The 14,270-nt window shown below is 36.0% G+C and overlaps 1 protein-coding gene across 4 annotated transcripts in view; it reads left to right on the forward strand.

Moving 5' to 3' along the window:
- Window positions 1-14,270, forward strand: part of MINDY3 (MINDY lysine 48 deubiquitinase 3) — an 84,591-nt gene that overhangs the window by 27,851 nt on the left and 42,470 nt on the right. For all 4 annotated transcript variants that reach the window (XR_001380038.3, XM_001498178.7, XM_023632239.2 and 1 more), the window contains one exon: window positions 10,384-10,454. Coding sequence is in view for 3 of the 4 variants with exons in the window: in XM_001498178.7 (XP_001498228.1) it covers window positions 10,384-10,454 (71 nt within the window). In the remaining variant the exon portion in view is untranslated. The remainder of the gene's footprint in view (window positions 1-10,383; window positions 10,455-14,270) is intronic.

The raw sequence follows: 14,270 nt of genomic DNA on the forward strand, positions 1-14,270 counted from the left end.
TAGGAAGAATGCGGTTTTCCCTCAAAAGTGTACACACCTAGTTTGGGGAAACACGAACATGCACACAAATAAGCATAATGCAAGGTGAAATGAAGCATGTTGAAATAAAATGTTATGGACGTTCAGAGGAAGGAGAGAACTTTTCCTAGTAAGTTTATTTTGGGGTAAGCAGAGAGACTATAAGTGGAAGTTAATATTTTAGTGGAGCCAGATGGAATGAGCAAGAGGGCATTTTGGAAAAAATATAGGTTGTGTTTAGGGACAGGGAGGCAGATCCATCTGATTAGGGCAGTAGTTCTTAATCCTGACTACGTGTTATCACTTGGGGAGCTTAAAAATATGTCACTATTTAGGCCCAAGCTGAGAATAAATAAATAAATTAAAATTTCTAGGTGATGGGGCCTCAGCGTGATAATTTAAAAATTATCCCTAGATGATTCTGATATGCGGCCAGCCTTCAGAACCAATGGATAAGAGCATTAGATCTCTGAAGGAGACTAGTAAGAGGAAAGATCCTAAACACAGGGTCGGGTAAGAACACAGAGGATCTTGAATACTAGGAAGTTTAAACATTAGTTGACAAGCATTAGGAAGAGAGTCCTTGAAGGCATGTGAACAGAGCAGTAACATAAGACTTATAAAATAGGAACATGAATCTGTGAGTTTGTAGAATGTGTTGGAGTGGGCTGACAGGTGGAAAGCTGTAGCCCCTGGTCTAGGCAGGTGAGACGTAGTGAGGTGGGACCAGGCGTGGCAAAGGAAAAAGAAGAGAGCAATAAGCATTTATGAACTTGTGCTAAGCAGCGTGTTTTGGATATGTATCTTCTTAACCTCAATGTATCGTTACTAAAACTGACGCTCAGATAATTTAGTAATTTGCACAACATCAAACAGCAGAGGCATAAACTACTTTTGACCACAGCCAAGGCCAGTGCTCCTTCCACCAGAGCACATTCTCCTGCTGTCCCTCTGTACCTGCTATGCCTCTGTGAGAGAGAGTACAGGGAAGTAGAATCTGTAGAATTCAGCAGCTATTTAGATACATGAGGGTAAGGTGCAAACAACTAGTGGGTTTTCAGATAAAGCTTATTAAGTAAATGAACATGTGAAAGAAACATCCCGGTAAGTTGGCTTGAAGTCACTGTGTATGTTTTGCTGGCAAAAAAAGCAATCTTTGTCCTCAAGTATTTCCTTTTCTTTAAAGAACAATTATAACTATTGATGATTGTTAAGAATGCTCATTATGTAGCAGTGGCAAACATTTATTTAACAATGCCAAGCACTGTTCTTAGAACTTAATGACTTTTTTTTTCCATTTACTCACTTCATTCTTGTAACTACTCTATGAAGGTCGTAGAATAGAGGAAATGGAGGCACAAAGTGGTTAAGTATCTTGCCTCTCTTCACATGGTTTAGTAAATAGCAGAGCTGAGATTTTAACCATATAGGCTGATTCCATACAACCAGCATATTTAATCATTAGGTTTACTGCCTCCTATCCTACACTTAACAGTCTTGAGTGTGATAATAAATATGTGAGATGATGTGGAAAAGCTTATCTTACTAAATTTCTCCGTAGCCCTGAGAGATAGTTATTTGCCTCATTTATAGAGAGAAGCTGAGATTGAGAATTTAATCCAAAGATTCTTTCCCGTGATATAGAATTAGTGAATGAGCCACTTCTGTATACCTCATTCTAGGAGAATGAGTGCTAAGAATAGGCTATGAGTTTAGCAATTAACAAGGTCTTTGCTTTAGAAGAGCAGTTGAGATAGAAGCCAGATCATAAGGAGTACATATTTTAGCAATGTAAGCACAGAAATTTTTCTGGTGAACTGATGGAAAGAAAGGAGCCTATTGTCTGTTCATAACAAGGCCAAGAAATGGTATACATAGGTTTTGTTTTATGGGATAGAAGTCACCTAAAAGGTTTGTCGGCCAAGGGAAGAGAATTGCGTTTAATAGAAGAGACAGTAAATGGGGTCAAGAGTAACAGTAACCTTGGAAAGATGCACAGTTCTTCTAAAACATGAAGAAAGAATGCATTGAGGAAAGAAAAAGGCATTTTCAAGTATGATAGATTTAAATGGGGAGAACTCTTGAGATTTTGAAGTCTGCTGAGAATGAGTGGACAGAGGTAAAGTTAGAGGCATATAAAGGAGAGAAAGGGTTTGAATCGACTGCTTTAAGAAGGAATATAAAAAGGGATTATGAGAGAAATTTTTAAATGTGCAATCAGCAGTAAGAGTTGAGATGAGCTTATAGAATTATTTCAAGTGGATGCAACCAGTAAAGCTTATAGTTAGGGTTTTTTCTAGCACTCATCATAAATCTTGCAGTAAGAGAGAATATTATGTATTATCCAGGAAAGGCTAAGAAGGTTCAATGAGAGATAAATGGGGCAGGTTTCTTTCCTTTATTTATTAAGGACATCAATGCTTGATCTGTCACATTTATAATAAACATATTTTTTCCCCAAGGTTGTCTTTTGCCTTTAGTTTACTTAGGGTGACCATTTATATTGGTGCCATTTTTGGCTGTTACAAACAGTGCTGCAGTGAACATTTTTGTATATAAGTGTTTCTGTGCATAGTAAAGTATTCCTGTAGGACAGATTTCTAAAAGTAGAATGTGTGTTAAAAATTTAGGCATCTGTTAATTTTTTTACTAATACCTTTATTGAGATATAATTCATGTACCATACGTCTCCCATTTAAAATGTACAATTCACTGGTTTTTAGTATGTTCTTAGAGTTGTGCAGCCGTCACCACATCAATTTTAGAACATTTTTATCTGCCCCAAAAGAACCCATGTACCCATTAGCAGTCACTCCCCATAATTTCCTCCCCCTCCACCCCTAGCAACCATTAATCTGCTTTCTGTCTCTATAGATTTGCGTTTTCTGGACATCTCTAGTAAATAGTCCTACAATTTCGGGTCTTCTGTGACTGGCTCCTTTCACTTAGCATGTTTTCAAGGTTCATCCATGTTTTAGCATGTACCAGCACTTCACTCCTTTTTATTGATGAATAATATTCTGTTGTATGGATGTTCCACATTTTATTTATTCATTTGTCAATTGATGGGCATTTGGCTGGTTTCCACTTGGCCATCATGAATAATGTGGTTAGGAACATTAATGTACAAATTTTTGTGAGGATGGAGGTTTTCATTTTTCTTTGATATCTACCTAGGAGTGAAAATCCTGGGTCATGTGATAACTCTGTGTTTAACCTTTTGAGAAACACTTGTTAAACTTTGACAGATAATACCAAATTACCTTCTAAAGTTTGCTTTACCAACTGGAAAAGTATTAACTTATGCTTCCAGCATTGTAAGACAGTTCCTATTTTTCTGCGTCCTGGCCAACACTCAGAACTATCCATCTATAATATTTTGTCAGTTTATTGACAAGTGATAGTCTATTTTAATTCACATTTCTTATTTTAATTCACATTTCTCTGATTCCTGGTGAGCCTGCGCCTGATCATCTTTTCATGTGTTTGTCAGCTTTTGGTATTTCTTTGTCTGGGAATTGTGTCTTTCTATCCTTTTGGCATTTTGTGGAGAGGGGTTATTTTCTCTTATTTGACAATTTCTAGGAGCTCTTTATAAATTCTCTCTTAGTTCTTTGTGTGTTAAATCTGTGTTACAGATATTTTCTCTCAGCTCTTTTTGTCTCTGTTAACTTTGCCGGTAGTATCTTTTATTATCAAGGTTTTCATTTTTATGAAGTTAAATCATTTGATCTTTTCTGTTATGGCTTCTGTTTTGTTTTTAATTTTTTTTTCATGTATCAGTTTTATGTTTCCACTACCCCAAGGTTAAACTAATATCCTCTAGTGTTTTCTCCAAATATGCTTTATTTTTTTAATGTTTAGCCCTTTAATCCATCTGGATTATTTATTTGTGAGTAGTATGAGGTAGGGATCATCCTTTTTACTTTTTACCAAAGAATTACCTAATATCCTAACTCTAGTCAGTTCTCCACACATAGGAGCACCTCCTTTATCAAGTACATTTCCCATATGTGTGAGTCATTTTTTGGACTCTTGTATTCCACTAATCTATTTGTGAGTCATTATGCCAAGACAACACTGTTACATAGTTTTATAATATATTTTTTTATTTGTTAACAGATTTCCTAATGTACTTTTCCAAAATTATCATAGTCATTTCTGGATTATCTATTCCAGTTGAACTTTTTCACCATTTTAAGATACAGTTTTAAGAAACCTTAAAGGATTTTGTTTGAGGTTACATTAAATTTGTAGATTATTTTAAAGAAGTGATATCTTTATAGTATTGTCTTTCCATCTAGATTTTTTTATGTCTTTAATGAAATTATATACCATTGATCAAATAGTTCCTGAATCCATGTACTTTATTCTACCTCAACTCTTAGAACTATCTTTTACTTCTGCGATAGAATAGAAATAAAATTGCAGTGAAACTAATTATCTAACTTTATTCTTGCCCACCCTCTTGGTCCTTCAAGTTGCTAGCATGGTATTTTTAAAACAGATCATGATACTCTCTTGCTTAAAAAAAAAAATTCAATGTCTGGCTTTCCATGCACTTAAAATGGAATACAAACTCCTTGCCAAGGCTCAAATCCTTCTGTGGCCTGGCACCTGTCTACCTGCCTCTCTCTTCATTTTGTACTACTGCATATATATCGAGCTGAGGTTTTCTTTGATTTTGTTTTCCTATAGATCGGCTTTCCCATGGTCTCTCTTCTATCTTAAATAAATCCCTCAGTATTGGCACACTCTTTGTTTTTGTGCTTATTGTACATTTATTTTTGTATAATTGATGATTATTTTTATTTTAATGTTTACTTCATTTTATGGGATTGAAATAGAGTCGGTAAATCAGAAACATGGAGTTTTCCTTGTTTCTTTTTTTCTTTTTAATTGAAATCAGTATCACAGTCCATCTAGGCATAGTTGATGAACTCATCATACATAGACAATAAGAGAATTTAAACTCTGGAGATTAAGGTCATTTTGAAATTTTAGTATTTTTTAAATAATTAATATGAATTGCAGTTAAGTGGCTAAGTACTATACAAATTTTGAAAAGTATTTGGTTTATCAGAATTTATGTGAGAAAAGATCAGAAGTACTTTTTTCTGCAAATTTTATTATTTGTAAAAATACATTTAATTAGCTGGAACCAATTTGCCAGAATAAATACAGGACTCCTAGTTAAATCTGAATTTCAGATAAACAATGAATCATTTTTAGTATAAGTCAGTCCCATAGAGTATTTGTAATATACGTCTACTAAAAAATTATTTTTTTGTCTGAAATTTAAATTTAACTGGGTGTCTTGTGTTTTTATTTGCTAAATCTGACAACCCTAGCTAGATGCCAGCTCTAGCAACCTGACTTTTTAGAAATACAACATAAACCAGTAAGTGAGTTTTAAAAACTCCTCACTTTCAAAAATAGATTTCACAAAGTACATGGCTCAAATTTACTGTACCTTTACCTATAAATGAAATAACCAAGCCTTCCCTAGGATTTTATCGCTTTTTACTTTAGCTGTTCTAACATCCTTGTAAATAAGTCAGTTTTTTCATTTTTTTAACTACAGATTCTTTACCTTACTCACTCAGGGACCCTACATAATTTCATCACATCTTACTTTTCAGGCGTCATGAACCTATATACTTGAAGGAAGTTATGCTGCTTCCTTTCATTTCTTTGTTCATGCTACTCCTTGTACCTGGAAACCTGTATCCCTCCCATCTATACCTATCCAGTCCTTCAGTGTCCACTTCCCATGCCGTTCCTTCCTGGGAGAGCTTCCTGATTCTCACAGCTCACAGTGATCTGTCCTGCCTCTGAGCACTTGTTTTTATGGCACTTACCACATTCTGCTTTGTCACCTGTTGTTTGGGGTTTTGTTTTTTGTAAAATTGTAGTAAGAACATTTAGCATGAGATTACCCTCATAATGAATTTTTTTTTTTAATGAGGAAGATTGGCCCTGAGCTAATATCTGTTGCCAATCTTCCTCTTTTTTTTTTCCCCCTCTCCCCAAAGTCCCAGTACATAGCTGTGTATCCAAGTTGTAGGTCATTCTAGTTCCCCTATGTGGGATGCCGCCACAGTGTGGCTTGATGAGCAGAGCTAGGTCCACGCCCAGGATCCAAACTGGTGAGTCCCGGGCCTCTGAAGCAGAGTGCACGAATTTAACCACTAGGCCATGGGCCTGGCCCCTCATAACAAGTTTTTAAGTGTAAGATACAGTATTAATTATAGGTACCATTGTTGTACAGCAGATCTCTAGAACTTACTCATCTTACATAACTGAAACTTTATATCCATTGAATAGCAACTCCCCATTTCCTCTGCCTCCTAGCTCCTGGCAACCGCCACCCTACTCTCTGCTTCTATGCATCTGATTATTTTAGATACCTCATATAAGTAGAATCATGCATATTTCTCCTCTGTGACTGGCATATTTTACTTAGCATTAATGTCCTCATTTATGTTGTTGCATATGATAGGATTTCCATCTTTTTAAAGCTTGAATAATATTCCGTCATATGTATATATCATAATTTCTTTATCCATTTATTCACTGCTGGACATTTAGGTTTTTTTGACATTTTGGCTGTTGTGAACAGTGCTGCAATGACTGTGAGAGTGCAGATGTCTCTTTGAGCTCCTGATTTCAACTTTGGATTATTGGAAGTGGAATTGCTGGATCATATAGTAGTTCTATTTTTACTTATTTGACGAACCTCCATACTGTTTTCCATAGCAGCTACACCATTTTTTTATTCCCACCAACTGTGTCCAAGGGTCCTAATTTCTACACATGCTCACCAACACTTACATTTTGTTTTTTTGATAATGGCCATCCTGACAGATGTGAGGTGATATCTCATTGTGGTTTTGATTTGCATTGCTCTCATGATTAGAGATGTTGAGTACCTTTTCATATACTGTTTCCTTTTGTTTTCATTCTTTGGAGAAATGTCTATTCAAGTCCTTTGCTAGTTTTTAATTGGGTTATTTATTGTTTTGCAACTGAGCTGTAGGAGTTCTTTATATATTCTAGATATTAACCCCTTATCAGAAATATGGTTTGCAAAGAGGGTCTGGTCTTCATCTTTGTGTTCCCTGTGGTATCTTTGTATGCCTGCACTATGCTTAGCAATTGCTCTTTTCAGTAGTTGGCACTCAGGGTGTGTTTGTTAAATAAATGTAATGCAGTTATCTGGTTCCCAAGTCAGCATCAAATCTGAAAGGCCCAACAGGGATTCCTGTAGACACCCTGACAGCAGTGAGAAGTGATAGCTGACAGTGAGGAAGAAGAAGAAGACTATGAAAAAGCAAACTCAGGAATATAAAACTCTGATTGAAGCAGAGAAGGATTGATAGGGACTGATCATGATTAATTTTAAATGCTAGGCTAAGGAAACAAAGACAAAAAATTCTAAAATATAATGACATAATTATTAGAATTTTCCACAAATGTAAGTAGATTTCTTTGAGACTTATTGAGAAAAGTTTCATATACGTAAATTCTACAAGTTGTAATATGTGAGAATATTATATCCTCACTACAGTTACAACTTTGTACAATAATATCTTAATGACACACTTTAGCTATCAAAAGAAGATAAAAATTTTAAGTATATATTTTGTTTAAGGAAATAGGAGTAGTACATTTTTTAAAATATGACCATCCAAACTACATGCCTAAACATGTAATTACTGACCTAATCTGAATAATTCATTACCCAAGTGTTATGAACAGCTAATTTGCTATATTTAGCAGCATGATATTATAAATATACTAATCTAGATTTTGTTTAAAATTCCAAGGAAAGAGACAATGTAGTATCTAACCATAACACTAGGTGGTGGTAACTGATTTTAGAAATCAAAGTGTGAAAATGTTTCTCAATGTATGTATTCTTTGAATGTGAAAACATTTAATGCTGCTTACATTTCAAAAGGAAGAGGAGGGAAAAATTTGCAAGGCTGGTGAGCACCATTTCTACTTATTTGAGCTACCCATCTCTACTCTGTCTTTTTCCTTTGAATGCTCTAATCCAATGACTGAAATTTTTTAGGGTCATGCCCTTTATGTTCTTAAAGATTATTGAGGATCCCAAAGAGCTTTTACCTGTAGGGGTTATAAGCAAATAATGATCAATATTTTTCTTGTTAGAAATTAAGACTGAGAAATTTAAAAAGATGTATTAATTCATTTTAGAAAAAAATAATATACCCATTACTTGTTAGTATAAATCTTTTTTTTTTTTTAAAGATTTTATTTTTTCCTTTTTCTCCCCAAAGCCCCCTGGTACATTGTTGTATATTCTTCGTTGTGGGTCCTTCTAGTTGTGGCATGTGGGACGCTGCCTCAGTGTGGCTTGATGAGCAGTACCATGTCCGCGCCCAGGATTCGAACTGATGGAACACTGGGCCGCCTGTAGCGGAGTGCGTGAACTTAACCACTCGGCCATGGGGCTGGCCCCGTTAGTATAAATCTTTTAATGAAGAATAACTGTTTTCCAAAACAGGAGAAGAATTAAGAAGAGTGACATTGTTTTAAATTTTTGCAAATCCCTTTAATGTCTAGGTTATTAGTAGACAGCTGGATTCACATACTTGTTTATAAATTCAATCTGTTGGTATATGGCATATCATTTAGCCTCTGGAAAACTCCACTCTACACTCATGAGAGACTAAGAGTAAAAAAGACAATTAACGTCTTTTTATGAAAATCATTTTGGTCTCTAAAATGGTCTTGTGGACCCCTAAGAATCCTAAACTACAATTTGAGAACTATTGCTGCACCTCCTCTCTGCCTGTAAGAAGCTAGTGATAAAATACAAATTATATGTATATGTCCCTTCTATTAATTTTGAATTTATAAATCCAAAAGTTTAAACTATTAGCTCTTGGCTTACACCATCTGATTGTTGTACTTAAGGATACATAGTAAAATGTTTACAACAAAAATGACTGAGTTAATATTATTACATTAATTGATAAGGAAAACATAATATCCTCAAAGAAAAATGGACAACAGGACCATATGATAAAAAGGATGCAAAGTTATATGTTCATTGTGTTTACAGTGGACATCATTTTTAACCAGAAAAGAATGCTTTTTAAAAATATATATGGACCCAAATTATTATTCTAGTTCTATTTACTATACATTAGCTGAAAGTTATAGTCTGTGAGGAGACTTTATTATCATCGCAATTACTTCTCTGTTGTGAAATAATCTCTTGTCTTTTCGTTTTCTATGCCTTACCTTATCTTATCCTCACCACGATGTCAACTCTCAGTTCTATGCTGATGATTCCCAAAGCTCTGTATCCAGCCCTGACCTCTCGTCCTATGTTCCTGAGCCTTACTTCCAGTTGTGTATCCATCTCTGGCTAGAAGTCTCAAAATTCCAGTTGGTCTAAAACCAAACTCATGTTCTCTCTTCATAGCACTCCAAAACCTACTGCTTCTTAATCCTTTCTTTTAGTTAGTCACCATTTATCAGGTTCCCCAGGCTAGAAACGTTTAAGGAAGCTTTGACAAATTCTTCACACCATAAATACATTGATTTCTCATAGCTCTTTGCTGTTTCCTCTGCCTTACCCTCTTCTTCATCTGGAAATTCACACATATACTTCAAGATACAAATCAGATGTTACCCCTTCTCTATGTCTTCCCTAACACAGTAAGCAGATGCACTTATATCTCTGAAGATATATAGTGTGTGTGTGTATGTGTGTGTGTGAACAGAGAAAGAGCAAGCTTTTTTTCATCTAACTCCCTTGATAAACTCTTAGCCTTTGTAAGGCAGATACCGTGTTCTCTTTGTCTTTATTTCCCCAATCTTAAGCACACTGCCCATGTTTACTTAGTAGGAGACAGGAGTGGTATCATATGTCCGTGTTTTAAATATTGTGCAGGCAGGTTCACTGCTACCCAGTGATAAATTTTACAAATTGTGATTAGCATATACATTTGTTTTTGTTAATCACAGTCAATTCAAGTTAGCCGTTTTGCATGGATATTATTAAGTGTCTTTTTCTTTTATTTTTGCCAACAATTCCTTGGATTTCAGGGGGAAAATGCTTTTATTTAAAAAAAGTTAACATTGAATATAAAGTTTTATAAATGCATTTAGTGTACATCTGAATTGTCATTACTCACCACAAACCTGATCTAATGGTATTTTATAATGAGTAGTGATGACTTGATAGGAACTCTTAACACTGCTAGGTTTTCAAGTATAGTTTTAGGTAAAAGTAAAGGTTTTGGTGTAGAGTATATATTTACATATAATTACTTTTCAGATTTTATATCCCAGTGCAATGATAACTTTTCTCCTCCCCCCCCCCAGAACTTCTTGGTATACATGAACAAGCAGCTGTAGGATTCTTAACATTGATGGAAGCTTTAAGATACTGTAAGGTAAGTTGATTTTTAAGGCACTTTGAGTGTTTTTTATTCACATATCCATTGTTGTGGATAGTAGTTTTCTCCTGTGACAATATTTTAGACTACTACTGTTACTATATACTCTCTTCACTTCCTTTCTGATCTGCCTTCCTAAAATGACAGCCTTATTAAGGGTTTCATTAAGCTGGCCAATCCAGCTGAGTTTCCTATTTTTGAGGTTTGTTCCTTTTGAGGGTGGGGGGAAGAACCCAGTACAAAATCATTTATAAAAATAGAGACATCTGTTATTGAATATAAATATACTTTTTGGTAAACTGAGGGAAAATAATGTACTGTTTCTTCCTCACCATCCGTATGCTTCACTGAAGTAACCAGTAATACTTCATCAGGCAAAGAAAAAAAATTTGCCAAATGCCTGAAATTCTAACTTTTGTCTATTCCATCTGAAAAATGATTTCACACTAAAAAATAAATTTCAAGCGTTTCACAACATTAAACTCTTTAACACATGTGCTAGGGTTAGGCACTGCCATGAAACTCTAATTTATTGCAATATATTTCATTGCTTTCCTACACAATCTGAAATAACTATTGGATATTCCAAATAGTTTTAAATCATTAATGATGTACACTTAATAAGATGTCCTGATTTTGGAGAAAGCAAGAAGTAGATCTAATTTTCTTTTCCTTTTTAAAATGGTGGTTCCGTAGCAGTGGTTCTGGTGGTGGTGATTATTTTTAGTAACAATAGTAGTTACTGGTAGTGTCTTGCCCTCTTGACAGCACATGGACAGGGGTGATATGGGTATGATAATCAGCTAGGTTTCACCCTGCTCTTATTCATTACTAGTGATCATATCGTTAAATAGTAGCAACTCTTATTTTCAGTGACTTCAGTGACACAATCTAAACCTGTTCTGAGGCAGCCTGGCAACCAGAGAATCAAGCTGCATCCCCTCCTCCCCAACACACACACCAACATTCATGTATCCTAAAAATGTGTGTGTGCACAAAACAATGGTAGCTATATACAGATGATGGATATGTTAGTTAGCTTGATTGTGGCACTCTTTTCACAGGTGTATACATCTATCAAAAACGTCAAATTGTACACATTACATATATACAATTTATATGTCAAAGATATTTCAGTAGAACTGGTAAAAAAAAAATAAAAGTATGCGTGTTTTGCAGGAGGATAGGGTGTGGAGATTATATATTTTGAAATCTTCACCATGTGGCGTGTAAGGCCCTGGTGATCTGGATCATGCCTGTCCTTCCAATTGCATTGCTCCCTCCATCACTGCGCTCCAGCCAGTTTCTCAGGTGTCCTGTCAGTTTCTCAAACATGCCATGCCCTTTGCTGTGTGATAGGCCTTAGTGCTTGCTAACATTTCTGCCTGGAATACTCCAGCTCTTAAATGGATGGCTCACTCTCCCCTTCAGGTTCTACTTCAAATGGTGCCTCAAAGACCCTTTCCTTGATCATTCCCTCAGTGACTCTTTTTCACATTATTTCATAGGAATAATCACTCTATAATGATCCTTTTTGTTTATTTATCTTTTTTTAATCTTGAATTTGTTTTCCTGTTGTCATCCCTAATGGAATATGGGCTCTTTGAAGGCAGGAACATTTGTCATCTGGGTACAGATTAGGTGCTCAATAAATATTTGTTGATTGAATGAACGGACAATTTCACTAGAATTGTAAACTTTTCTAAATGTGTGCTTTTGCTTTTCTTCAACTGTTAGGTAGAACAGAGGAATGTCTGTTTTCCCCCAGGATCTTAGTGGGAAGGCAGTGGCTGCTGTATATTCTCCTTTTGCATATTGTTTTAGTGTTCTAAGTAACTGTGGTGTTTTGTAAGATTTAAAGATTCTTTTAGTGGTGGGATCAACACACTGCTACTCGGATAGATGAGAGGCAGAACTGTTTGTTTCTTATAGCTCCAAACGAGGGAGGGCTACCAGACAGGGCCAGAGGGGGTTATACCTGGGCACAGGGCAACAGCAAGCTGCAAGCTGTGGGGGGCGGCTTGTGTATGGGAATTGGGATGGAGTCAGCTAGGTTTCCTGGGTTCCCTGTGGCTGGGCTAATTTGAATAGTTTCTGTGAGCTCTGGGGCTTGGGGTCCCTCCCTAGTTGTCTGTTACCTGGCTCAAAGGCAATTAAGGTGATGATAGTAACCTGGAGTGTGGGAGGCCTGTAAGGGAACTGGTTAGGGTGTGGACTTAACTGTATTTTTTAAGGGAACTGACTGGCCTCTAGCCAGGGCCCCAAAACTGAGTCAAGACAGCATTTTCTTTAAAAAACACTACATTACACTGTGCTGTTCATCTGTATATAACTGTAGATAGCCTTCTGCAAATCTACATACATTTACTTTCTGCCAGATGTTTAGAGAAATGGCATTAAGGAAATGATTGTGTTTGTATTAGTTTTGTAAAACTGAACATTTCCCTCTTCTTTGTGTAGCAAATTGCCCTTTAGAAATGAAATTAACATTTTCATATCATTTTGACTGTATGTATTCATTAATACAAATAAAATGATATTTCTCTCTCTCTCTCTCTATATATATACACACTTATACACATGCAAGCAAAGAAGAAAGTAACTCCAAGTGCTTTTGACTGTGCCTCTTTTTAAATAGATAATCTAACTCACCCACCATAGAATCTGCCATTTTGAAGTGCACAGTTCAGTGGTTTTCCTTATATTCATAGGGCTGTGCAACCATCACCTCTATCTAATTTCAGAATGTTTTCTTCTCCCCAAAAAGATCCTCTAAACTCATTAGCAGTCACTTTCCCCTTCCTCCTCAGCCCCTGGCAACTTTCTGTCTCTCTGGTTTTGCCTATTCTGGACATTGCATATAAATGGAATTATACAATATGTGGCCTTTGTGTCTGGCTTCTTTTTAATGTTCATCCATGTTTTACCATGTGTTAGTACTTCCTTCCCTCTTATGACCAAATAATACTCTGCTGTATGATGTATCAGTTTTGTTTATCTGTCCATCAAATGATGAATGTTTGGGTTGTTTCTGCTTTTTGGCTATTATGAATAGTATCGCTGTGAACATTTGTGTAGAAGTGTTTTGTGAACACATTTTCATTTCTCTTGGGTGTATACCCAGGATTGAAATTGCTTGGTCATATGGTCATTCTGTGCTTAACTTTTTGAGGAACTGTCAAGCTGTTTTCCAAAGTGGTTGTACTATTTGTGCAGCTTTATTTATTTTTGTTATTATATAAAACAGTTCATGAGTTCAGCATTCATTTATCCTTTCATCCTACTTTATATAATTTTATCATTGTCTTTTACTTCAATCCTAATTTAAATACACACACCCACATGCTTTTTCTGAAAGAGAAATTAAACATCTAAACCTTCCCCACAAGAGGCAGTGTGACATAATGGAAAGCTACCAGATTGGAAGCCGGCAAACCTGAGTTTTAACTCTAGTGCTATCCTACTTAGCTGTTTGAATTCAGACCTGGCACTGATCCCTGGTGTTTCTCAGTTTCCTTATGTAATATTGAGGGACTTGCACTGCACCCCTCTCAGATCCCTTCTACTCTGAGCCTGTGATGGGAGCTTTTCTTTTTTCTTTGGCTTTTATTCTCTCTTTTCTCCCCAAACCATCCTTCCTACCCTGCTGGTTCACCATTGCCGTCAGCGTACCCAACGCATCCCTCCCATCATAGGACAAAGATAGCAGTTTTTCTATGCGTGAAGACAAAAGAGTTCCTACATTCCACTTCCCGCCTAGGGATAATCACAGATTCCAAAAGGCCATGGTGGTGGTTGAAGGTGGGGCATCAT

Source organism: Equus caballus, chromosome 29, assembly GCF_041296265.1.
Source record: "Equus caballus isolate H_3958 breed thoroughbred chromosome 29, TB-T2T, whole genome shotgun sequence".
In the NCBI taxonomy this organism is placed as follows: domain Eukaryota; kingdom Metazoa; phylum Chordata; class Mammalia; order Perissodactyla; family Equidae; genus Equus; species Equus caballus.